We start from the raw sequence: 26,722 nt of genomic DNA, 5'->3' as shown, positions 1-26,722 counted from the left end.
TGCAGTTGCAAAAACCCATCAAGCGTCATGATGAAACTGGCTCTCATGAGGACCGCCACAGGAAAGGAACACCCGGAGTTACCTCATCAAGGACAACGACCCTAAGCACACAGCCAAGACAATGCAAGAGTGGCGTTGGGACAAGTCTCTGAATGTCCTTGAGTAAAGGGTGACGGAAAAGCAGCCAACAAGTGCTCAGCATATGTGGGAACTCCTTCAACACTGTTGGGAAAGCATTCAAGGTGAAGTTGGTTGAGAGATTGCCAAGAGTGTGCAAAAAGCTGTCATCAAGGCAAAAGGTGGCTAATTTGAAGAATTTCAAATATAAAATACATATTGGTTACTACATGATTCCATATGTGTTATTTCATACTTTTGACTGGTACTGTATGTAGTAAGTAAATGCAAACATTTCTAAAAACTTGTTTTTGCTTCGTCGTTATGGGGTATTGTGTGTAGATTGATAAGGGAAAAAAACGATTTAATCAATTTCAGAATAAGGCTGTAACCTCACAAAATGTGGAAAAAGTCAAGGGGTCTGAATACTTTCCGATGGCACTGTATATAAAGAAACCCTATCCAGGTGAACCCTTTTGCGTTTTGAAGGTGAAGGACCTGACCAAGGCATAACACTATGGATGAACTATATTTACCAGGAAGTTTTCAGCTATCATTTTATTTCCTCAAAACATATGAGATGATAATTAATGTCCTATGTTCATGGCTTGATCTCATTGACGAAGTGTGATAAATAAACTATGCCATTCACATAAAGCATAGGTAAAGGAAGGACAACATTGACAACTAAATCACAAGGGTTCCTGTACGGTTTCATGAATTTATAATATTGCTTTTAACACCTCGAGGTTGTGGCCAAATATATTGGCACCCTTCCACTTCTCTTAAATCATTTCGTATTTCTTCTAAATTAAGTCACCAAACATTGTTATTGAATTTTCAACATTGCAGAACAAAAGTTTAGTTTTTATTTAGAAACTATAGACAAATGGCATGGAAGGATTAGAGGCGTTTGCTGCTGAAAAGTGGGCCAAATTTCCAGTCGAAAGGTTCAGCAAGCTCATTGATGGCAGTTACACTACATTATCAAAAGTATGTGAATACCTGCTCGTCGAACATCTCGTTCCAAAATCATGGGTATTAATATGGAGTTGGTCCCCCTTTGCTGCTATAACAGCCTCCACTCTTCTGGGAAGACTTTCCACTAGACGTTGGAACATTGCTGTGGGGACTTGCTTCCATTCAGCCACAAGAGCATTAGTGAGGTCCGGCACCGATTTTGAGCAATTAGGCCTGGCTCGCAGTCGGCGTTCCAATTCATCCCAAAGGCGTTTGATGGGGCTCTGCGTAGGCCAGTCCACACCGATTACGACAAACCATTTCTTTAATATATATATTTTTTTGTGATAGCCAATTGGAAGTTACAGTCTTGTTCCATCGTTGCAACTCGAGCCACGCGTCCTCCAAAACACAACCCTGCCAAGCCGCACTGCTTCTTGACACACTGCTCGCTTAACCCGGAAGCCATCCGCACCAATGTGTCGGAGGAAACACCATCCAGCTGGCGACTGAGGTCAGCTTGCAGGCGCCCAGCCCGCCACAAGGAGTCGCTAGAGCGTGATGGGACAAGGAAATCCCGGCCAAACCCTCCCGTAACCCAGACGACCCTGGGCCAATTGTTTGCCGCCACATGGGTTTCCCGGTCACGGCTGGCTATGACACAGCCTGGGATCGAATCCGGGGCTGTAGTAATGCCTATGACAGTGCTACGTTGAAAGTCACTGAGCTCTTCAGTAAGGTCATTCTACTGCCAACGTTTCTCTATGGAGATTACATGGCTGTGTGCTCAATTTTATACACCTGTCAGCAACTGGTGTGGCTGAAATAGCTGAATCCACAAATTTAAAGGGGTATCCACGTACTTTTGTTTATATAGTGTATCTTGATCAAAGGCTGTGCAACAAAGGGCTAGCTCCGGGGTGGCAATAATTTTGTCCATGCTACTTGTCTTTATTTTCTAAATGAAAATTGTAAACTTCTGCAATGTCGAAAATCCAATAACAAGGTCCGAAACTTCAACTTATTTTAGATGATATTGGCAATTATTTAAGAAAAGTACAAGGGGTGCCAATATATTTGGCCGCAACTGTACATACCGATATTTATCCTTTATTTTCAAAAAGTGTCAGATATGCATTCATCATATACCTTACACAAGTCTGACATTCATTGTCACAAGCTACACCCCAAACAGTGAGACAAACTATGTTCAAGTCTGAATGAATACAAGTGCCCTTTCCTCCACATCATAAGTGTGTTTGTTAAGTGGGATTTGGTTATGAACAATTGTAATACAAATCTCTGGTCACCAATAACACGTCCACTCGGAAAAACCCTTCCACAGAACGCAGAAATATGAGTGGTAACATTGACCACAACAACACAGTAGAATGATGTTTGGCTCTTATGGTCAGTTGCTGACTTCTCAAAAGAACATCAAATCATCTATGCAGTAGCAAAGCTTTCACTAAAATAGAAATGACTGTTTATACACTTGACTTGTCTGTCTTGTTTGCATTGCCCTGAACATGACTGAGCATGTTGTGATCCCTCTTTGCTTGTAGCCTAGGTGCAGTTGAGGAGTTAGTGGTGAGGAAGCTACTGTAGTAGAAATGGTTCCTGACCCATTGGTTTTCCTCAGTGTACGATAGCACGATTCCTCTTCAAATGTGGCACTCCGGTGTTTGAGTGACATAACCCATGAATACTAAAAAAGAAGGATGGCCGCAACACGGATGCGGACGAACAAATAATAATTTGGGGGGATTTGTTTTGTATTGTTAGGTTTTACTGCACTGTTGGAGCTAGGAACATAAGCATTTCGCTACAAAATTTGTGTACGCAACCAATAACATTTCATTTTATTTTTAACAACAAGTCCCATATTCACAATCCATCTCCAGAATAGGAGTGACTTTTTGTCCCCTTTAGGGTTTATTTCTGAACTAGTTTAAAGTGGGTAAGAGAGCTGCTGTGTGGCCCTACTCCTGATTGGGACTAACCAAATCCTCAGCACACGAGAAATTGGCACGTTGAATTCCCCTTAAGGCCTTCCCACACTGTATGTCGGATTCAGTCTTTTACATGTCACACTGCGAGATGTTACCATTGTTACATGTCACACTGTGAGATGATACTAAATACAAATATTGATGTCAACCTGGTGAAATTGTACGATTTGTTTCAGTTCTGTCGTCACATTCTGCGATTGGCTTGCGAAGCTACGTCAGCCGACGTAGGCTACGTCAACTGCAGCGGTGTATTTCATCTGCACAAGGGCCAGCACCAGCAGCGCAAGCCTCCTGACTTGAGTTTTTAGAAATTGTTTTACATACAAACTTTATATGTCCAAACTCTGAATCAAATAGGCTTCCCAAAAAGAACATGGTCCCTGTGGTAGAACGTTTATATTGATTGACGATTTTGTGCATTTATCAAAAACCCATCAGGTAGCCTGTGCTTCTACACCTGCATTGCTTGCAGTTTGGGGTTTTAGGCTGGGTTTCTGTACAGCACTTTGAGATATCAGCTGATGTACGAAGGGCTATATAAATACATTTGATTTGATTTGATTTGAGTGATCTATGATTTTTGATTTTTTTTTAACCTTTATTTAGTCAGTTAAAAACCTCTTCATCCTACCCCCTCCTTTTTTGAAAATTCTGTTAAAAATCGCGCAACTTTTCAGCGTCCTGCTACTCATGCCAGGAATATAGTATATGCATATGATTAGTATGTGTGGATAGAAAACACTCTGAAGTTTATAAAACTGGTTAAATCACGGCTGTGACTATAACAGAGCGTGTGTTTCATTGAAAAACGCAAGAAAAACTGCTCTCTGAAAGCAAAAAATAATTTCCATAAGTCACTTCCACCAGTTGTTAAAGGAGAACAGAATTTAATGGGAATTTGCCTGCACCATCTACAAATTCCGCACGATGGCGCCATTGTACTAATTTTCAATCGAATTAATTGTTGGAAAATCCATCTGTCTGACCCCAAGTTCTCCAGTCTTCACCCGGATGCAGTTTAGCGAGAGATCAGATTGCATTGTTGTTGAAGTGAGGACCTATTGAAGAGACATCGCCCTGTAATCGTTTTGATAGATTATAAACGTTTACTAATACCTAAAGTTGGATTACAAAAGGATTTCGAAGTGTTTTGTGAAAGTTTATCGTCGACTTTTTTAATTTAAAAAAATTACGCAGCGTTTAAAAACGATGATTTTTTCTGAATGACACAACTTCCATACAAAGCTATTTTGGGTATATATGGACCGATTTAAACGAAAAAAAGACCCAATAGTGATGTTTATGGGGCATATAGGAGTGCCAAGAAAGAAGCTCGTCTAAGGTAATGAATGTTTTATATTTTATTTCTGCGTTTTGGGTAGCGCCGTCTATCGCAAAATCTGTTGTTTACGTGTCGAGCTGGCATTTTGGGGGGTGCATGCTATCAGATAATAGCTTCTGATGCTTTCGCCGAAAAGCATTTTAAAAATCTGACTTGCTGGCTAGGTTCACAACGAGTGTAGCTTTAATTTAATACCCTGCTTGTGAATTTTGATCAAGGTTTGAGTTTTAACGAGTACATTTAGCATTTAGCGTAGCGCATTTGCATTTCCAGGTGCCTACTTGGGACATATGCGTCTCAAGTAGGGGCAAGAAGTTAAGAACAAGTTCCTTTTTTTTCAATGACGGCCTAGGAACAGTGGGTTAACTGCCTTGTTCAGGGGCAGAACGACAGATGTCAGATGTACTTTGTCAGCTCGGGATTGCGATCTTTCGACCTTTCGGTTACTAGTCCAACGCTCTAACCACTAGGCTACCTGCCGCCCCACATTACAACAGTGGCCGCAGCAGTAATTTTGGGCACCGTGCCAGTGAACTAGAATAATACACGATCATACTGGTGCACCATTTCCACTCATTTGATTCAAATTTGTCTGAGTAAGTGGGCCAGTTCAGAGGTCATCTATCTGTCCCCGAAAATACTATGAGAACACACATACAAATACATCGATTTTTGAGTAAACTATCACTTCTTTGAGATGACTGTTCTTCACAGCTCAGGGATTCAATCTTGCAACCTTTCGGTTACTAGTCCAACACTCTAACCACTAGGCTACCTGCCTCCCCCAAGGATCAGGCCCAGCCTTTATTCATTATGCTCTAAAAGGCTAAACTGATTCTAAATCAGCACTCCTGCTCTAAAAAAAGCATCCCAGCCATCTAATCTAATCTAGCTGGACAGACAAAAAGGGAAACACAAGCATTGAAACAAACATACAGTAAGTTAAAACATCAAGTTGAAAATGATCCTCCTCCTTCACACACTCATTCTATCCCCTTTAGTCACTGGATGATGTACATTATAAAATAATTGTTGGTCTTCCCCTTTCGTAGTGCCAGTTTGAGTGCTCAGTTTACAAAAGCAAAGGCCCTGGGGCTTTTGATATTTTTTTTGTCCCCTTTAGGGTTTATTTCTGAACTAGTTTAAAGTGGGTAAGAGAGCTGCTGTGTGGCCCTACTCCTGATTGGGACTAACCAAATCCTCAGCACACGAGAAATTGGCATGTTGAATTCCCCTTAAGGCCTTCCCACACTGTATGTCGGATTCAGTCTTTTACATGTCACACTGCGAGATGTTACCATTGTTACATGTCACACTGTGAGATGATACCAAATACAAATATTGATGTCAACCTGGTGAAATTTTACGATTTGTTTCAGTTCTGTCGTCACATTCTGCGATTGGCTTGCGAAGCTACGTCAGCCAACGTAGGCTACGTCAACTGCAGCGGTGTATTTCATCTGCACAAGGGCCAGCACCAGCAGCGCAAGCCTCCTGACTTGAGTTTTTAGAAATTGTTTTACATACAAACTGTATATGTCCAAACTCTGAATCAAATAGGCTTCCCAAAAAGAACATGGTCCCTGTGGTAGAACGTTTATATTGATTGACGATTTTGTGCATTTATCAAAAACCCATCAGGTAGCCTGATTTCAGATGTGTCATGTAAACAAGATGATTAGAGAAAGCGTTCTTCTTGCTAAGCATGTACATCTTGAAATAAAACTATAATATTAAAATCAGTTCAGGCCGTTGTGTCTATTGGTCAGTCACCGGGAACAGCAAAAATTGTCTGACATTGACAGAACTTTGTCGGAGCCTACGACCGCACGCAGTGGTATTTAAATCGGTAGACCTAGACCCTGTCACGTTGAACGAGCCAAGACGTCCGACAATCGTTTATGACCTAAGAATTTGCCCACGATGTGGACATTTTGTCTGGGACAGCAAAATCAGGGTATAAGACGGCAACAATCCTACAGTCTGTCCGGGGCTTTAGTTCCCCTTGGTAGTGATGAAGCTCCCAGCTGGGCCTAAAAATGACAGTTTTTCATTAATTGCTCTGCCAATCCATTAAAACCCGCTATATTTAGAGGGCCATGGGAGATCGCGCCGTGAGATTAATGTAAGGGCGTGATTCAATTTGAAAGTGCACTTGCTACCTTTTAATTCACGACAGTTTAAGCATATCTCGGCTCTGTCGTTGAAAGCATAATGAATGCTTAATGTACACAAGGTCAAGTCATGTTGCAATTACTGCTGCATGTATCATGAAGAGGAAATACATTAATAGTTGTTGAACCAAGCAGATGGCACTCAGGGTCACTAGCCTTTCCCACGACAGAGGAAAATGAACTGCTGTACTGAACACTAAACCACAAGTTTGGTATCACTCTTGTTAACAATAAAGACAGAGCATACCTCTTGTTAACTTGATTTTGACCATTAATATACTTAACTTTAGACAATTTGCCCCGACTACAGCAAGGCTCATGAGATGGTTTCGTCAATGACCAATGATAGACAGAACTCACAAAATGTTCCTATAATGCCAAGACATAAGACATACAACGTCGATTTGGGCATATAAACTATTTCTAAAATGCATACTTCCAGTCTTTCCAAACTCAGTTGGGAAGTTTGCACTGCTGGTGCTGGCACATGCACAGATCAATTACACCGCTGCAGTTGAAGTAGCCTACGTCAAAACAGTACTATAATGCCAATATATTTTTTAAAAATCGTTTTTATTTAACTAGGCAAATCAGTTAAGAACAAATCCTTTTTTACAATGACGGCCTACCCCCGCGGCCAAACCCTCCCCTAACCCGGACGACTCTGGGCCAATTGTGCGCTGCCATACCCCAATCACGGCCGGTTGTGACACAGCCTGGGAACGAACCAATGTCTGTAGTGATACCTCTAGCACTGCAATACAGTGCCTTAGACCGCTGCATCACTCGAAAGGCCGAGTGATATAAAACACGACGTTGCACCTGTTAAGACTCCAGTGACGCATCTGACTAGATAGTTCAAGGGGATGAAACAGTCACCAGTAAAACAAAAACAGGAAGCTCTCCAAACAGTAATCTGAAGCTGAAAAAGAAACAAGTGGGAAAACACTTGGAAAGCACCTGTGACTGCAGAACAGCTCTGATCGTCTGACGCTAAAACAGTTTGTTTTTGTTCAACTGAAGACCTGAAGTGATTATCTGGCCCAGTGATGGGCTTCGGCAGCGCTGATCAAGTTCAGAGAGAACTGTAGCTCCCAAATTTCCATCATGACTCTCATTCTGTGGTTCAACTCTCACAGTCATACCAATACCGTGGCATCGTTGTGTTAGCCTGCTCCCAGATCTGTTTGTGGAGTCTTGGAAATGGCCATAGGAGTTGGAAAGACAGCACAAACAGATCTGGGACCAGGCTGTCATTGTGTCATATGCCTGAGAATAAATAAGGCACACTGGCGTACCACACATCCCCACAGCCCATGCAAGGCAGGGTGGCCCATGGGCTCTGGGGCCCCCTGGATGTCCCATGCTCAGACCTTGCGTGGGGGGGGGGGGGGGGGGGGGCACTGACTGTAGCCTTCAGCGCAGAACGTTTTTGCGACATTTCCATAACGTCTCCATCTGCCACAGTTTGGCAACGTTATGTTTTCACTCATCTGTCTCCGCTAAGTGGTTGTGGGAACACTCCTACAACATTTCCACAACCACTCTGCTGCAGCTAGCGTAACGTTTTATAGCTAATATCATGCTATTCTACACATATTGTCATGGGGCAGAGAGAAAATGTTGCAGTTTTGTTTTGCTAATCTTGTGCTATTCTACACATTTTGCAATGAGGTTGAGAGAATTTTTGCATTTTTAAAGCAAAGTTCCTGCTATTCTGCACATTTATTCTTGTATTTTGGGGGGGGCCCTAGAGCCCGCGGGACCTCCCCCAACTTGCGGGGGCTGCGGGGGTGTGTGGTATGCCAGTGCCTACAGTATGCATACTCACTTCCTGCCAAACATGCGCAGTGTGAAGTTCTTGGTGGTGTGGGGGCAGCGGATGGCGGCGGCGGCGGAGGGCAGGACCGGGCTGGAGGAAGAGGAGGAGGACGAAGAGGCCGGCGAGGCAGAGGTGTAGGGTTCGTCTCCATCCTGCAGAGTCTCGTCAGGGTCCGGGGAAGCCCCCGCTCCTTCCTGCTCCTCTTCGGGCTGCTCCATGGCCGATGTTCTTAAACGGTTGTTTCTCAGTTCTCTCTCACACACAGAGCTTCTCCTCTCCTTTCAGAGGAGTCACAGAGTCCACACAGCCCCAGGCCAGGCAGCAAGAGGCCATAAGAACAACAAAAAGTCCCCAGCAGCAATAAGCAGCAACTACACTCTGGCCGTTCCTTCCTCCATTCAAAAAAAAAAAGGGAGGAAATTAGAGAAAAAACAAAACAGGAAATCGACAATTAGTCTTCCGTATCCCTGTTTCCTTTCTCACGTGTCAAGTTTGACACAAGAGCGCAGAGGAGGGAAACTCTATAGAGACAAACTTGGTGTGTGCACTCCTCGTGTGGTAGTCGCTCACCACACACAGCTCTGTTGAGCTGCAGGCAGCAGTATCATTCGAACTGAAATGTCTCTCCTGTTCCTCCACAGGCGGGTCTGGTCTTCTCTCCCAACTGGCTTCCTCACTCTCTTCCTCCAATGCCACCGTCAGAGGAAGCCTCTCTCCCCGCTCTGCTGTTCGTGTTTCCTGGTCAGGCTGCGCTCTCTCCCTCTCTCTCCTGGCACTACTACTACTACTCTCACCACCACACAACACACACTGGCTGGCTCACCTTCTATGGGACTATTTCAAACAATCCAGGAAGTGTCATACCCAGATGAAGCAACAAGCAAGAACAAGGCCTACCTGTGGCTTCTTGTTCGCATACGTTCCCTCTCTTGCTTCAGTGTCATCTCGCTTCCTTTCACTCTCTTGCACATACTTTTATCTCCCACTCATCTCTGTAGCTCTCCCTTGCTTTCTCTCTCTGTCCCTCCCCTCCCTCTTACTTTCTCTCCCATTGGCCGAGAGTATTATGTGAGTGCGTTGCCACCTATTGGTCGTTAATGAAAAATGCCTAAATTGAGTGTGTGGAAGGGAACGAAAATGTTCTAAATGTGTCCAAATATCCAAATATAGACTAAAACATGTCGAAAGCTGAAAGCATACTAATTTATCAACCTAATTTATAACACATCCTGTTTAACCACAGAACCACACGTCTGCTTATTATGATAATAAGGACGTTGCAGGTCCCATTGCTTCACTATACAAGGGCATGAAATTAAACAAAAGCACCTCATTTTTTATTTGAACACATCCCTCTATTTAAAACCAGGCGGCATGTATAACTGCCTGACCAAAGTCCTGCCTCTCACTTCGATCACATTTCCAGTTCCCCACTCTCTCTCTCTTTGCAATGTACTCCGCTCCGGTTTCCCTCCCACATACGCTTTACATAAAGATGGGTGAAAAAATGCCCACGCCATCCATCCATCTATCCAGCGCTTTTTTTTTCCACACACACCACCCCACTTTTAGCGATAGAGAGTGCCGCAGCAGAAGCTGAGAGTTCACACGGCCGCAGCAGTGAGTCCCACGCAAAGATCTTCACCACATGCGCGTGGCTGCCACCTCCCCTGGGCTCCCGTTATGAGCTGGAGTTCAGCTCGGTGCACCGCTCTGAAGGATAGCCAAAGTTATTTTTTGACAGCCAATTAAAAAAAAAGAGGTGCAGTGGGCGCCTGGCGGATCAGCGCGATACTGTAATAATCCGGGGCTGTTTCCAGGATGGGTCGACCATCTCACTCCACAAAATTTACAACTCGGGTCATGATTGCGTAACAGAATTGGGTTATGATGATACCTCCAGGAATTATGGTGATGTGGTGCCCCAGTTTCAGTTTGTGTTGCGTATCAAGGATTATAGGTTGTGCCATGACAGTTACACAGGCCCAGACTGGAGGGATGCCCCAAGCAGATGTTTTCAAATGGAAATAAGAGTTGCAGAGCTCCGGGGGCACAGGAGGACACAGTAGAAAAAAAAGAGAGAAAAAAACGACACTATGGGTCTGAAATGGCACCCGAATCCCTACATATTGGACTACTTTGACCAGAGCCTTATGTAGAGAATAGGGTGCCATTTCGGACACACCTGGGTTGTACCTGAAGTAACCGAGGCAAGATATTTTTATCAATGACTTCGGGAAAGGTCCAAATTAATCTAAACAAACTTAGTGTGTATAGTGTATCTCGGTTTTATTGCTAATTATACCTCACTGCTCACTCAAATGTATGTTACATGAGCACACCACGCCACAGTAGTGGATCTGTTAGATAACACATTGCGGTGATTTGCACTGCTCAGGTTATGGAGGGACTCAGTCCTTCTCCTAGCTATTTAAGCTCTATGAAAATACAAGATCATTGATGCCAGTCCTCTCTCAGTGACCTGTAACCTTAGATAACTCATCACAGAGTATCAAATCAAAATCATCTACGCATTCGGTGCATTGCGTTTTCAGAATGCAGAGAACATGGTAGATGCTTTTGATTTGGTACTCTGTGACGTGTTATCTAAGTTCCTATTATCCAGAAGTCAAATATCAAAACCTCAACGAAACAATAACAAATGGGCCTACTACTAAGTAACAGCAGTCAAACATGCCTATGGCATTTTCTGTTGGAAATCACAATGGAACAGACACCAGTTTTGGGAATAGCTACATCCCCCTACTGTACAAAATGCAGTCTATACAAATGAGCACCCCCATGGACAAATCATTAAATCTACATTTAGAAGGACACATTTCCCAAAATCAGTAATCCCCTCATCCCTCCTCATTTGGATAAGTGAAACACCCAAACATAAGCCATGGGGAAATGAAGAACACTTTGCATGGGTGTACAGTCTAGTCAGTTTTTAGGCCATGCTGGTTTTCATTAGGGCACACCGTAACAAAATGTTTAAAAACATTTTGCAACAGAAAAATAAAACTAAAGCGTATTTCTTTGAAAACGTATGGAGGTTTCATTTCTGTTTTATTCCGTTTAGTGCCTTAATAAACATGACCCAGGTTATAGTTCATATCAAGCCTAATCAATAGATAATACAACAACAACAAAAAACTGTTAAACTTACTGTATTTCACAAGGTGAAAATTAATGCAGAGGTATGTGTAAAGAGGTTGTATGCATGTTACAACATACGTTCAGAGGGATGCAGAGGCCAAAAAATGTACAAGTGGGTGATGATGATAGCAGATATTTGGGGCAAACCATATTTGTAGTGGTTTGGGCTCCATCTAGTGAAGATACAGTGTAATTCAATCATTGAGGAAGATGCTGAGTGTGCGATGACAATTACTCACGCATCATGCCTCAATATTTAGACTTGAAAGCAGACTAAGGACTGAATTGACACGTCAACACAGCTAAAAGCGATAAAGCCAGTCAGACATAGAAATTAAATGTTCAGAGGATAAATGTCTAGCATAGGACCTTATACAAACACATACATTTGCAATAGAGGAAAACAAAGGCCATAAGTGAGCAACCATACAGTAGAGAAGTGATTTACTTTACCGGCAAACAAAAATCCATATCATCTGCTTTTTTTTTAGATTATTTTTTTTACTAACACCCACACATGAGCCCACGCAGACAGAGGACATATGCTTTCTCTGCTGCACCAGCGCCAACAGGAAACAACAAGGCAGCAGCCAATGTTCTAACGATAGGATACAGCACAGAACTACATTATTCCATTATTCAACGGGTACAATTTTACTTTGGTGTGTTTGGTCAAATAAATTGTGCAATTAATCAGAGTAGGTCGGTGCCTCCCACATTACCTGTGACAAGGCAAGATCATTTTGCACTGATGTTTCTCCATTTGTGTTTATATCCTTTCAGGCCCCTGTCTCTCGACGCAGACCACAAAAACCTAAACTCAAAGTCACCAAGAGCGAGCCACCCTTAAAGCCTTTTATTTGTTCTCCGTATCCTGATTCAACTTCCCCATTGTTACGGACAATATTACTAATCATCTTCTACTTGTTAAGAAACTGGAAACCGGTACTAAGTCATTACAAAACAGGTCAAGTGTCTTGTGAAAGGGATTGCAGTGCCACTTACTGCAATCACTAAACAAGAAACAGCTTAAAAAAGGACGAGAAAGGATTAATTGTTAGTGACCATTACCAAAGGCCTCTTTATTTCACATCACATGGTCAAACCATGTCATATAGTAAGCAGAGAAAAAGGATATGTTATACTATAGTATAGTCTCAGTGGTTTTCTATATATAGTATATGTGTGACTGGGTTAATAGCTATTCGCTTTGGTCATGGGGTGCACTTGTTACAAGGGACCTGCGATTAATGAACATGCCATGTTACAGCAGGCCCTCATTAGCCATGCAGGCATGGGTTAATAACAAGCAATCACATGGGCATGTACTGTATGTGCTGCTGTGGTTGCCTGACAGGTCATTTTGCCAGCCTGTGCAGTCAGTCTGCTATTTTCACAAGAACAGCAGCACTATTTCAGTCCTACCAGCTCCAGCCCTGGGGCTATAGAGATAGAGCGATACTCGTGGCTCCCACAATCGAGAACACCACAGTATTGCATGGCAGCGGATAGATGTGTGTTCTCACATTGATGACGGTTTCTTTTGATGATGAGGGAGTCGAAAGAAAAACAGGTCTTACCCAACAGGGTTGCGGTTTCCCCCGTTCTGTGCGTGGGCGGGATGGGGATTGTTTTTATGGTTTGACATTTAAGGTCACTTATCAATTTGAACCCTTCCAGCAAACCTCCTCTGCCTGGCTGACTGTCATGACACATCACTGACAGAGGTCAGCTCATGGGGCCGAGCAGAGTTAGTTATCACACAACAAAACACACAGACAGAATCGGATATTACGAGTAGGACACCATCTCAACACTGCATGGAATTGACAAGGAGCGGTATTATACAATGCTGGTCAGATGCTGTTCACATCTGAATACTGTTAACGATGCTGTTCTATTGCAACTGGTGTATTCAGTTACAATAAAACTACAAGGGGAAGTACACTGTGAACACTTGAAATGACAAAATAAGAATTGGACATATTCTGGCAAACTAGAGAAGCTACACTAGTCTATGGCTTGGTGTGTTGTGAAGTGCCATGTGTTTCCAGTGCAGGCATGATGAATATACAAAAGACACCAAGCACAGCTTCGATTTTCATCATTTTCAATCCGATACAGATTTTCATAAAACACACACACAAAAGCAAGCAGAACCACCACTCCACATATGCACACTTCATCAGCTATCCCAAATGAAGTAGAGAAAAAGGCCCTCCTCTTCCCTCACTCAGCACTGTACCAAACAGGAACGGGCAGATGGAACGTTCTGCGGTACAGCTGTGTCCACCAACCGGTGTGTGTGTGGGTTGTAGCATGCAGGCAGTGTGCATTAGAGGTTGACACGGGAACAGGACTCCTGCGGGACATGCAGGGAATGTCAAGTTCTTGAGTCAAGTTCAGGACAGTTGAAAAATTAAAGACTTTGTCCAAAACTTGAGACACAGCTAGTCAGCTAGTGTAACTGAAAGACTTTGTCCATTTCTTTAGAGACCAGGGGCCTCATTTCTAAGATAAATTGAACAGTAAATATCTGTGTGCCCCATTTATGAAAAGACAGTACACACACAAAAATAGAGATTTATAAACTCGGCACATGCCATACTTACCATCTTTCCCGTTATAAATCCAACCTGTCATAAAACTGTGTGCAAGTGAAGGAGCATTATAACTCTGCTTGATTAACACCCATAATTCACCTTTTCTGGTGACAATAACACCCTTATTTGCTGTATACTTTGGAAGTATTGGAATTAGGCCAAGATTGTATATCTAAAGGACATATCAGAAGGCGGACTTGATCAAATGTCTTTGGATGTTTTAGCAGAATGTTGTTGTTTTTTGCAGTGACATTTGCTGTATCTGACCGTTTCTGAAACACAAAGACATTTGCAAATTGTTGTGGACCTGTAAACAGATTATTTGAATTCAATAATGTTTTGCAGTTACTTTCTCCCAAACCTAAATATGCTGCACTGCCCGTAAATTCTGAAACATTGTCTACTCTATAAAAAAAAAATTAAGTGCAGAAGGCCAACACTTCAATGTAAAAGATCAACTGTCTGTTCACCTGTTCAATTCTACTGTATGTTATAAAACAGAGCTCCCTTTCAGATGCATAGAGCAAAAACTTGAAATTACAATAGCCTATCTATCTAATAGGCCCAACTAAATGAGATGTCCGTGGTATTTTGTTGTATTGCTACTTCGGGAATATGAACTCATCATGGTCAGAAAGGTGCAATAGTATGTATTGCGCTTATAAATTAAATATTGTCTATGCTGCTCGAGAAATTTGACATTGCAGTATCTAGATGTAGCCTACAAACGTCAATGAAAATGGTGAACCATCTATTCTACCATTAAGATGCGCTTCGAATCGGATCACATAGAGTAGGGGTCTCCAACAGGTAGATTGTAGCTACCATTAGCAGGTAGCTACCATTAGCTCGCTGCCCACCTACGATTAGCTCGCCAAACAATTCTGAAAGTACATTTTCTCATTTGTTCCATCGCAAACTGTCATAAACAAAAAGCTCCTGGCTACTATTCAATCAAAGCCACATTGACATGATCCTACCCCTGGTTAGCCACTATTGGCTTAAAAAGCCAAACGCAACACAATATCTGCCAATTAATTTTCCATTAATATTGCCCCAGTCTGTCTGTTTATCACGCCGTATGTAGCCAGTTAGCGATGCTAATGATAACAGTCGTGTGGGTAAACAGAAAGACTTTCCCCAAAAACGTTCTCAATTAAATGTTAACTGCAAAGTAGGCTTACCTGAACTAACTATATCATGATTATTTATATCAATTCGGTGGCCATTGTTTTACAAACTCTGCCATGACATGTGGTGCAGCAGTAGACCTAACAGACACATCGCCAGACAGACACATTACTCTCATGCTAGATGCGCAATTACATTTGTTAGTATTTTTTCCAGACCTCAAATGGTCTGCTGATGTGATTTAAGCATAGACATGGACTCAGAACATGCATTTTTGTTGTTTCTCTAAGAATAATTGTAATATTGAGAGTTAAAACACTGAAAGAAATCCAAAACCAGGAAAATTAAAAAAATAGAAAACAGAACTCGGCATAGGGAAAAATACTTTAAATACCGGCAGTTTGTTTGTTTACTACCGTGAAGAGGGTCCAATTAAACGAGAGATGGGGCAAATGGTAGCCTAACTTGTAGGCCTATAGGCTATTTCGCGAGAATGAAACCGTCAGTCAGAAAAGTTGAGGAATTTATTCTGCAATGATCATGGCAATGAAATAAATGACCGGAAATAGATTTCTAATTATTTTAGAATGCAAAGATTAAAATACATAGATTTTCACTCTTCTTACTACCAGCAAATGATTGCATCTTGTCATTATATTTAGCTACCTTTTTTGTTCTGAATAAGTCATCATATATTCTCCATTTGCACAAGGCTACTAGGCGACTTTTACAATGCAATACTTCAACCACTAGAAAATGGGCATATGCATGTTCTAAAGTTCGCGGGAGGATAGGCAACATTCTCAATATATTGTGCCTCTATGTTTAGCGGAGATCTTCTGTCTATAACGTGATGTGGGAGGGCAAAAAACGCATCTAACGAAGCACACCACAGCTGAGGCAGGCGCTAGATTACGAGCGTTTTCAAGTGGAACGTTAATAACGATGGTTTTGAGAAACAGCTTGGAGATGTAACGATGCAACCAGGAAGGTTATAACGATGTAGTTCGTCTTAAAATGATTTTGGGAAACCGATCCCAGGTCTGTTTGGTTCTAGGGTAGTGATGTGCAGTTAGCGAACGACTCGTTCTTTTTTAATTACTATTTTTACTGACTCGAGAGTCATGATTAATTTTTCAGAGTGACTCGTTCATTTTAGTCATTCGTTTCGCCTGCTGGCTGCAATGAATAAAACAGGATTAATAAGCAGTCTTCCGCAGGAAAATAGATCGTGCTGCAGAAAGTATCGGGAAAAAATATATACATGTTTTAAACTGTTAATTGATCGCATGGTGCAAGAATGAGTGCAATTAATTGACTATTGAATGTTATTGACTACCAAAACATACAGCCTGCTTTGCTCAACCAGCTCGAACTCGAGAACGAATCGTTTGGGGGGCTGTTGCAGTTCATGAACGATATTGTGCTTATCTCCTTCGCGGCAGTCAACTCATGCAATTGAGTCGTTCACAATCTAGTCCAGTTGCGGCAGCAACTAAACCTAATTTCAAAGGCAGTAACAAGAAATAATCGTAGTTGTATGCCTATCAATTATCTGAAGCACACTTTTAAAAGTCTCAATCACAAATGACAGCTGCAATAAGGCACCTATGGTGAACGAGGCTCGTAGAATCATAATTCTTTCGATTTTTTTTGTTCCTCGTTCGCCGGTAGGGGGTCCTCCTTACTTGCAGGATTAACCTTACTGAGTCAAATGAGCGAAATGACGAAAGATTTGTTATTTTGACTGAACGACTTGAAAAGATCTAAATCACTAAAAAGAGCCGAACTTCCCTTCACTATTCTAGGGGTACTTAAAATGTATTTGGAAACAAGTCGTTTTAAATATTTATAGAAATTATTAGAAAATACTTTCAAGTACTTCAAATAGAAGAAGTTGATTCTGACACAATATTTGAAAACTCACATACACAGAAAATAAGTATTTAAAATTCAAATATGCATGTATTTGAACGCAGCTAGTCAGCTAGTATCTACCAGAATATGATATAGGCTAATCTAAACTCAATGCAACCATCAGGTAAAATCATGACAGCCAATACGTCATTGTACGTCATTGACCATGTTATTTATCAGGTTACGTACGGTAAGTAAGTAATCAAAATCTGATACTTGAATGCAACAACTCTGCATGGCATCTGCCACCCAGGGAGCATCATGGATGAGCTCATTTCCTTTTATGCATCATTCCCTTTTATGTCTGAATCAGAACCCCCCCCTTTGAGGATTATCTCTGCTGGACACCGGGCTACTCTCTGTCTGTCCCTCTGATGAATTAAAGTAATTTAAAGGCAATGGTTTGATGTGCCAGCCCAGGTGTCCTGCCCAGTGCCCACCCTCTCTCCACAAATGAACACACCACCTCTGACTGATTCACACGAACCACTGCTCAGGTGATGTGCAACAGAGCTGCCTGATTCAATTAAGATGCCCCTGGTCAAAGTAGTGCACTCAATAGGGAATAGGGTGCTATTTGGGATGCAAGTAAGGTGTTACTGAGCTTTTACTTTTGGGGCTTGGTGTTCAAAGTTCAGTCAAGCAACCACTGTACTGCCGTTCTCCATTCTGTCAGTCAGTGAGTATGTTTACATGCACATTAATAATTATATATTAAACTGATCATGGCAGTAAGTTGAGTATGACATTAGTCATGTAAACACCTTACTCTGCTTATCTTAAATTGGCCTAAGGTCATAATCGAAGTAAGTATACACCAATTGTAATATATATAAACTGTATATATTAGTCCTGAGCGACATGGCCAAAATATCTTATCACAGTGTTTTTCAAATGTTTGACGGTACGATGGTATTTTATGTATTTGAATAATACAAATTGTAAATTTGCTTTATGAGTAGTATGTGACCATAGAATGAAATCACTTACAGTGGCAACACATCCAATGGGTCTTTCTCCATTCTGATTGTTTTATACTGTTCAATTCAACTTCAGCCTAAAATAATTTCCTGCATTTCCATCAATTTCTGCACTCATTTGAGATCAATCCACACTGCCATGAGATCAATCCACACTGCAAGATATGGGCAAAAAAAAAGGCTTCTTTTTAACCAAATTTTGCAATTGCGATTTGACTTGCAATTTAGATTAAAACACTTGGGTGAACTGTTGGAATCATGGAAATATAATGTTTATTCTAATTCTATAGTTAGAATATAATCGTGGGCACTTTGAATACAGTGTTGTTTGACATGATAACAAATATTTTTTTAAACAGGGAGGAGCTATTGTAAAAGGCTAGGATGATGTTCAGTGTTTCCTAGGGAACCCTATAATCTTTGCTACATTAAATGTTTCTTCATGTAGCCAACATATTCATGCTTCGCCTATTCCTCTTTGATTTAGAAAATACTGTTGCACAAACATGCTGATTTAGTCCAATACCAGAACTGGTATCAGGCTGTATTAGCTAGCTACGTTAGCTCCGACCCAGAACATTTATTAGCTAGCTAGAATGCCAGCTAACACGATTTAGTTTAAGTTGGATAATAAAGACAAATGAGCTGGTTTACAGTTTACAGTTGTAAGAAAAACAAACTAATTGTGTAATTATAGAAAGCTTGTGGATTTATATTAAGAAGTAAAGTGGAAACAACATCGTTGTCATCAACATTATTGCATGTGCTGCATTGACCATACAGACTGAACGCAAGTCTCTCGTGGTCAAGCAACAAAAGTGCTTGTTTAGTGACATGGGGACAGGGCTAGGTCTGTGTGGAAAGTGGCATGGAGAGAGAGAGAGGGAGAGTGAAGAGGGATGTCTCAAGTAGCGGTGTAAACTATAAAATTGGACATCACACACTGCATATCACATTTAACAAACCAAACATTCAAAAACTTAGCAAAAGTAAAGTCAAAACCCAAACCGGTCAACGCATCAATACCGGTATATAGTAAAATATGGTATACCACCTATCCCTAATATACAGCACCAGTCTGTCACGTTCTGACTTTAGTTCCTTTGTTTTGTCTTTGTTTTAGTATGGTCAGGGCGTGAGTTGAGGTGGGCAGTCTATGTTTGTTTTTCTATGTTGTATTTTGCGTTTGGCCTGGTATGGTTCTCAATCAGAGGCAGGTGTCGTTAGTTGTCTCTGATTGAGAATCATACTTAGGTAGCCTTTCCCACCAGTGTTTCGTGGGTGATTGTTTTCTGTGTCTGTGAGTTCCACACAGAACTTTTTCGGTTTTCGTTTCTGTCTTTCTATTTGTTATTTTGTATTTTCGTGTTCAGTGATTTTGTTCATTAAAACATGACGAACACGTACCACACTGCATATTGGTCCGATCTCTCATACTCCTCGTCAGAGGAGTACGAATCCCGTTACACAGTCAAAAGTTTGGACACAACTACTCATTCAAGGGTTTTTCTTTATTTCTACAATGTAGAAGAATAGTGAAGACATCAAAACTATGAAAGAACACATATGGAATCATGAAGCAACCAAAAAAGTGTTCAACAAATCAAAATATATTTTATATTCTTCAAAGTAGCCACCCTTTGCCTTGATGACAGCTTTGCACACTCTTGAAATTCTCTCAACCAGCTTTATGAGGAATGCTTTTCGAACAGTCTTGAAGGAGTTCCCACATATGCTGAGCACTAGTTGGCTGCATTTCCTTCCCTCCGCAGTCCAACTCATCCACAACCATCTCAATTGGGTTGAGGTCGTTTCATTGTGGAAGCCAGGTCATCTGATGTAGCACTCCATCACTCTCCTTGGTCAAATAGCCCTTACAAAGCCTGGAGGTGTGTTTTGGGTCATTGTCCTGTTGAAAAACAAATGATAGTCCCACTAAGAGCAAAACAGATTGGATGGTGTATCACTGCAGAATGCTGTGTGCCTTGAATTCTAAATAAATCACAGACAGTGTCATCAGCAAAGCACCCCCACACCATCACACCTCCTCCAGTTTCATCATAGCGCTTGATGGTTTTTGCGACTGCACTTGAAGAAGCTTTCAAAGTTCTTGACATTTTCCGGATTGACTAACCTTCATGTCTTCAAGTAATGATGGACGGTCGTTCCTCTTTGCTTATTTGAGCTGTTCTAGTCATAATATGGACTTGGTCTTTTACAAAATACGTCTCTATCTTCTGTACATCCACCCCTACATTGTCACACAATTGATTGGCTCAAACGCATTAAGAAGAAAATAAATTCCACAATGAACTTTTAAATTAACAAGGCACACCTATTAATTGAAATGCATTCCAGGTGACTACCTCATGAAGCTGGTTGAGAGAATGCCAAGAGTGTGCAAAGCTGTCATCAAAGAGGCAACTTTGAAGAATCTCAAATATAAAATATATTTTGATTTGTTTAACACTTTTTTGGTTACCACGATTCCATGTGTGTTATTTCATAGTGTTGATGTTATTTCATAGTGTTGATGTCTTCACTATTATTCTACAATGTAGAAAACGGTAAAATGAAGAAAAACACTGGAATGAGTAGGTGAGTCCAAACTTTTGACTGCTGAGTTTATATACAGTACCAAAAAAATAAACGTCCTCTCACTGTCAACTGCGTTTATTTTCAGCAAACTTAACATGTGTAAATATTTGTATGAACATAACAAGATTCAACAACAGACATAAACTGAACAAGTTCCACAGACATGTGACTAACATAAATGGTTCATTGAACAAGCATGGGAAACAGTTTTTAAACCCTTTACAATGAAGATCTGTAAAGTCATTTGGATTTTTACGAATTATCTTTGAAAGACAGGGTCCTGAAAAAGGGACGTTTCCGTACTGGCCAATGACTATAATGGCGATTCTGATCCAACCATAAAATACATTGTGCCCCTGGACTGAGAGGAAGAAGTTCAATATGTAGCTAGATGTAGAAGGCTAATGTTAACTAGCTAACGTTGCCCATGAAAGGAAGTTAGGCAAGCGAGCAAGCATTTTAGCCAGGTAGCCTAGTACAACAACAAAAATAAAAGCGTGTGCTGTATGACAGAGTCAGAATGGCATTGGCGTTTCTCTACAAGTAGGGTGAGGCAACATGTTTTTCTACTTGCGCAAACACACACAAATCAGAACCGTGGACAGCCCCATCTTATTTAGCTTACGTTGATTGGACTAAATTGTTTTTGGTATCTTTTAGTTGTCACTGTATTAGACTAAGCATTGGTGATTTGATGACATGAACTGTTGTAGTTGAAATGGTGCTGGAATATTGGAGGCAGCTCCTGTTTTCTTTGCGACTTGCAGTAACTCTCCGTGGTAACTAAATCAATAGTTGTTTGGTAGTCCGAAAAATGCTGTAGGTCATTAACTGTTTGTTACATGCAATATGCTTTGTAGACTTCACCATAAAGAGTGTGGTGTGGTTTAATTGAATCTTGCCTAGTTAAATAAAGGTTAATTAAAAAAAAAGATCACGTTCACATGGCATATGAACTAACAGGTTATAGAGCAAACAAAGCAATTATCACAACACATAAGTTGCAATATGGCTTTTTTTATGGCTTGGCTTAACGTTTGACTTTACCCACTCACCGATACTGGTTTTATGCGAAGTCTTTTCGAATCATTAGGACATGTAAACTAGAGGTCGACCGATTATGATTTTTCACTAGTGATTATGATTGATTGTTTTTTATAAGATAAGTTTAATGCTAGCTAGCAACTTACCTTGGTTTACTGCATTCGCGTAACAGGCAGTCTCCTTGTGGAGTGCAACGAGAGAGAGGCAGGTCGTTATTGCGTTGGACTCGTTAACTGTAAGGTTGCAAGATTAGATCCCCCAAGCTGACAAGGTGAAAATCTGTCGTTCTGCCCCTGAACAAGGCAGTTAACCCACCGTTCCTAGGCCGTCATTCAAAATAAGAATGTGTTCTTAACTGACTTGCCTAGTTAAATAAAAGGTATAAAAATATATATATATATAAAAAAATAAATCAGCAAATCGGTGCCCAAAAATACAGATTTCCGATTGTTATGAAAACTTGAAATCGGCCCTAATTAATCGGCCATTCCGATTAATCGGTCAACCTCTAATGTAAACCCCTTAATTCAGAGTCACAGCTGTGTATTTGCTAGCAGGAGCAGCACAAGGTTCCTTCTTTTGCGGGAGTGAAGTCTGAACTTCCCAATAATATAATGGTCGCTCGCTGTGGTAGAACTTGAATTTTGATTGGTGATTTTCTGCCCCATCAGGTAGCCTGATTTCAGATGTATCCATGTAAACAAGATTATTAGGGAAATCGTTCTTCCTACAAAGCATGCAAACTTTCAAATCAAACTATTATCTTAATCGGACTATTCAAAATAATATAATTATTGTGTGCATGTAACTGTACTCAGTGTGCCTGTCTTTTGAGTTTTGAATAGCTATATGGGATAGGCCTCCATAGAAGAACAGTGAATACCTAATATGGTTAGTGTGCGTCTACAGAAAGTTTTCTCTGACTCACAGTGTACTAGTTACATTACAATTCATGGGATATGCATGTAGATCAACATAATTCCCCCTTTTATCCAAACGACCTGAAATGACTCAAATGAATTGTGTGTCATTTCAAAGGCCTTGAAGGCACAGGAGCAAAACAACGTTTCATTATTTGTTTTGGTTCATCAGGTGCTTCTCGGGGCAAACATCAGGTTGACATCAGGTTTCTTACCAGTGAAATAACCCTGACACTCAGTTAGATCCTCAGATAACGAGATTACATTTGAAGGGTCCTCAGGAGACAGATATCTGTGAACCCAGTTCTCTCCTGGTCACTGTTCGCTCACTCACACAGAGTGAGAGAGCCTCTCGGAGATCTGGCATGACAACCTGAGCCTCCCCATACACTTCTCAACATGCAGGTTCATGTCTTTCATAAACATCCCCTTTGAGCTGCATTTCAGTGGTCATGTAAAATGGAAACCTGTTTCTGGCCAGTTAGCCTATCTATAATTTACATTTTAAAAAAGCATGACCACAGACCATTCAACCCACGTAGTATCATGTGTAGTTGGCACCAGATTTGTATACTATGAAGCAAGCTAGATCTGCTCAGGGTTTTCTAAAGCTAGCCAGCTCAGGCTTTATCCATATTACAACGGTGGATATTGCTTGTCAGCCTGCCGCTGACTCTAGCAGGCTTGTAACTGCTTGTGCATGATGCACGTGGCTAGTTCGAACTCTTCATCGAGACAATGCTGAAACGGCCATCAATGGACGAGTCAGTGCAACATTTTCATTTGTGCCAAAATCAAATTGAAAGAAAAGGATTCTATCAAATTCAGCAGGCTATGGTGTGAAATAGTATCAATAAAATAATTGTATTGTCATAAGAAAGTTTTACTGTGCGTGAAGTTTCAAATGCATTCTGTCATTTCTAAATGTTCAATGTGGTAGGTATTTTAACATTACAATATTTTTTACACACAAAAACAATATTTGAAGAATCAAATGTTTATCAGTCATCTTACTCAAATTAAGTGGATGATGACGCAATCTTTGCGAGACGGAGGGAATTTGATTTCATCGGTCCTCAACTCGAGGCTCAGACACTTCATTCAAAATAAATGGAGTTAGCCTGCCCCAGAGTTGAACTCGGGATAACCAAAGTTACCTCAAACCTGATTCGTAGTATAGGGCTTAGGTGTGATCGGAACCATGTATGCCAGACATCCTGCTTCCACAAACACACAGGCCCACCAACACAGGAAGTTGCACACAGATGGCATCATGAATGCAGCGCGGAGCGCTTGAAATGACACACACACACACACGTCTTTTAAGGTCTGATAATCAGATTTAAGAAGCCACAGCAGCACTGAAAATGCAGTCACTCTTTTTCAAAAGACACAAGACACTGTTGGAAACACATACAAAAAAACAAGTAGATGAGTCACAGTCCTATTAAAAGGGGCATTGGGCTTTAATATCATTAGGATCTTTTAATGAGCCCTGTGTAGGTCTTTCAAAGGGTATTGTTGTCTAAGTGGGATATGATGGATATAGGCTTGTATCTCAGATGACAGCTTTGAAGAAAAAAAACAGACAGATGCCTCCTAATTGGGTTAATGTGTGAACAAGAACAGGATATCACTGGGGAGATGATACGGGTCGCTTTGTGTCTGTTTATGGATGATCAAAGTGATGATGATACCAGAACTCTCTCTCTCTCTCTAATTACATTTAGCCTTAGTCGGTGCAAAATCCAGCTGTTGAGAAAAATGAATAGAAACTGAAAATATTCATAACCCCTCCTCTTCAGGAAGTGAATTGGAAAGAGTGAAGGACCATGACTCTTTCATGCTTTGTCCTCAAAAAAATGTATTTGACATAGATGAAGAAAAAAACAATTTCATTCTGTTATAATCAACTGGTCTACTAGCTACCCAAGTTGGGCTACTTCTGTTTATGGGTCATGTTGGTTGGACAAAGGAGCAGCCATTATTGACAAGCATGGTTCATGGAATTATCAACAAGCACTGTTATATTGTAGCCTAGCCTAAAACTAGTCTATAAAACTAGTCTATAATCTCATTCAAAACGTATTTAATAGTTATAAAAGATATAACATTCACATTGCTAAATGCAGTATTTCCCACTGTATGGTAATTAATTCAGACTTGAATTCATGATTCCGGCAGTCTGACTCCGAGGAAAAGCAATAGCCTAGGACAGCACTCTCATCCAAAGTTGACTGAAAGACACGGGTAACGGTAGTAGGCTATTTAAATTGTTATTATCGATATCCATTTACCTGTAGGATAGCCGTTTTCTTAGCGCGAGGTGCATGAACTCGTCCAGCTGGTTTTCCGTTGTCATTTTTGACAGCTCCCTTCCGTACTTTCCCGGACGCCTTTTCCACAAAACTCTATGTAGTTCCTATATAAAATACTAATTTGGCTTTTGTTGTTCAGGGAAAATATCCTCCTCATCGATCATCTCTTCTAACCTCGTGGTCGCCATCTGGTCAATGTGTGGAGGCTGACTGGAGTGACACATCTTTGAAAAAAAAGCAAATACGATTCCCAAAGCGGCACACGCACTCTCGTAGACACGTCCACCGCAGAGGGAGCTCGTCCAAATGTGAGGACCCGTTCATCGTGATAAGATTATTAGTTGAAAAAGAGTGTAAATGTACCCCAATTGTAACATTAGTTGTTACTTTCATTTGGGAATCTGTACAAATACAAAAACGAACATAGTAGGGAAGTCGATGGAATGGGCTGTTGCACAGTCACTATGGGGGAGCTTTTTCTTGATATGGACAGTATTAGGCCTACTACATTACACAAACTGACGTTTGACCAAATCGAATTGGGGGGAAATTACACATCCATTGGCCTCAGATTGGTGATGTTGGTATGAAAGCAATAATCAACACGATGACACAACATAAATAACTTAAAACAGATCATTAGCTTTGGTTTTGTAATGTTGATTTTGTTATAGGTGCTGGGATTCGCAGGATTTAGCTATAATTTTATCTCTCAAATGGCAAAGATAATTCGGTATGGTCTCTATAAAGGTTGCAGCCCACACACCAATAGACTGATTTTACAGTCAAACTATCACTTAAAGGTGCTACACAGGATTTTTTTTCCTGAATTGTAATTTCAGAAAATGTCCATAATATTACCCACAAATGTTGTGATTGGCTGTGATATTCACCTATTGATTTCTCCCATCAGAGCTGCATTTGTTGTCAAAATGGGAAAGCTGTTTTGACTTTGTGACCGTGCTATCTAGTGGAAATCGGGTCGAGTCACCAATGTAGAAATTACTCTGTAATTTCTAGGTTGCTAGTCATTGTACCATCTAAATCGCTGTGGAGTATATTTTCATTAACAAAAGATCAATATTAAAAGTCTCAAGTGCGACTCTCAGCCTTGTTATGGGAAAATGTGATGCGGGGGAAGGATTTGTTTTGAATGTGCCTAGTGCTGTTGCAATTCACCTAGCTTCCACAACGGAGAAATTCGGAGAAATTCTAGGTGTAGCACCTTTAAATAGCAGCCAACCTTTGCCACTGTTGATACCCTATGGCAAGTCATGGTTCGCTGAAGTTAACAGAAAAAGTTTATTCCATCTTCCATGATGGCAGCCTCCCGAAATCAATATCCGCCATTCCAAAATATAGGTATAAGCCTTCTACAAATGCTCATCTAACCAATCATGTATAGGTTATTCAAGTTTCCATGTGCCCTTTGAATAGTGTTTGCTAAAAAAGCGCTTACACCCCAAAAGTTTGCCTCCTGTTCTATTGATTTCAGCGTGATATCGATGATAACAAAAAGTGTTGCATTAGGGACAGATAAAAATTTACTGTTAAAAATATTTTCACTTGACTCTCCCCTTGTACTGTAAAATAAATTGAACACCCTCCCCCTCATAGAATTA

The 26,722-nt window shown here is 40.9% G+C and overlaps 1 protein-coding gene across 4 annotated transcripts in view; it reads right to left on the bottom strand.

The window, feature by feature from the left end:
* LOC139368626 (diacylglycerol kinase zeta-like) overlaps positions 1 to 25,345 on the bottom strand; it is a 105,888-nt gene extending 80,543 nt beyond the window's left edge. The window contains exon 1 of one of the 4 annotated variants that reach the window (XM_071107772.1): positions 25,080 to 25,345. In XM_071107772.1, the coding sequence (XP_070963873.1) occupies positions 25,080 to 25,144 (65 nt within the window). In that variant the 5' untranslated portion in view covers positions 25,145 to 25,345. Of the gene's footprint in view, positions 1 to 8,436; positions 9,399 to 25,079 lie in introns of those variants that run through there. The other 3 variants (XM_071107762.1, XM_071107745.1, XM_071107754.1) reach the window with 3 other exon arrangements.
* Positions 25,346 to 26,722: the final 1,377 nt, after the last annotated feature.

This window comes from Oncorhynchus clarkii, chromosome 2 (genome assembly GCF_045791955.1).
Source record: "Oncorhynchus clarkii lewisi isolate Uvic-CL-2024 chromosome 2, UVic_Ocla_1.0, whole genome shotgun sequence".
Classification (NCBI taxonomy): domain Eukaryota; kingdom Metazoa; phylum Chordata; class Actinopteri; order Salmoniformes; family Salmonidae; genus Oncorhynchus; species Oncorhynchus clarkii.
The sequence above is the reverse complement of the archived record's forward strand: the minus strand, read 5'-3'. Positions and strand labels throughout refer to the sequence as shown.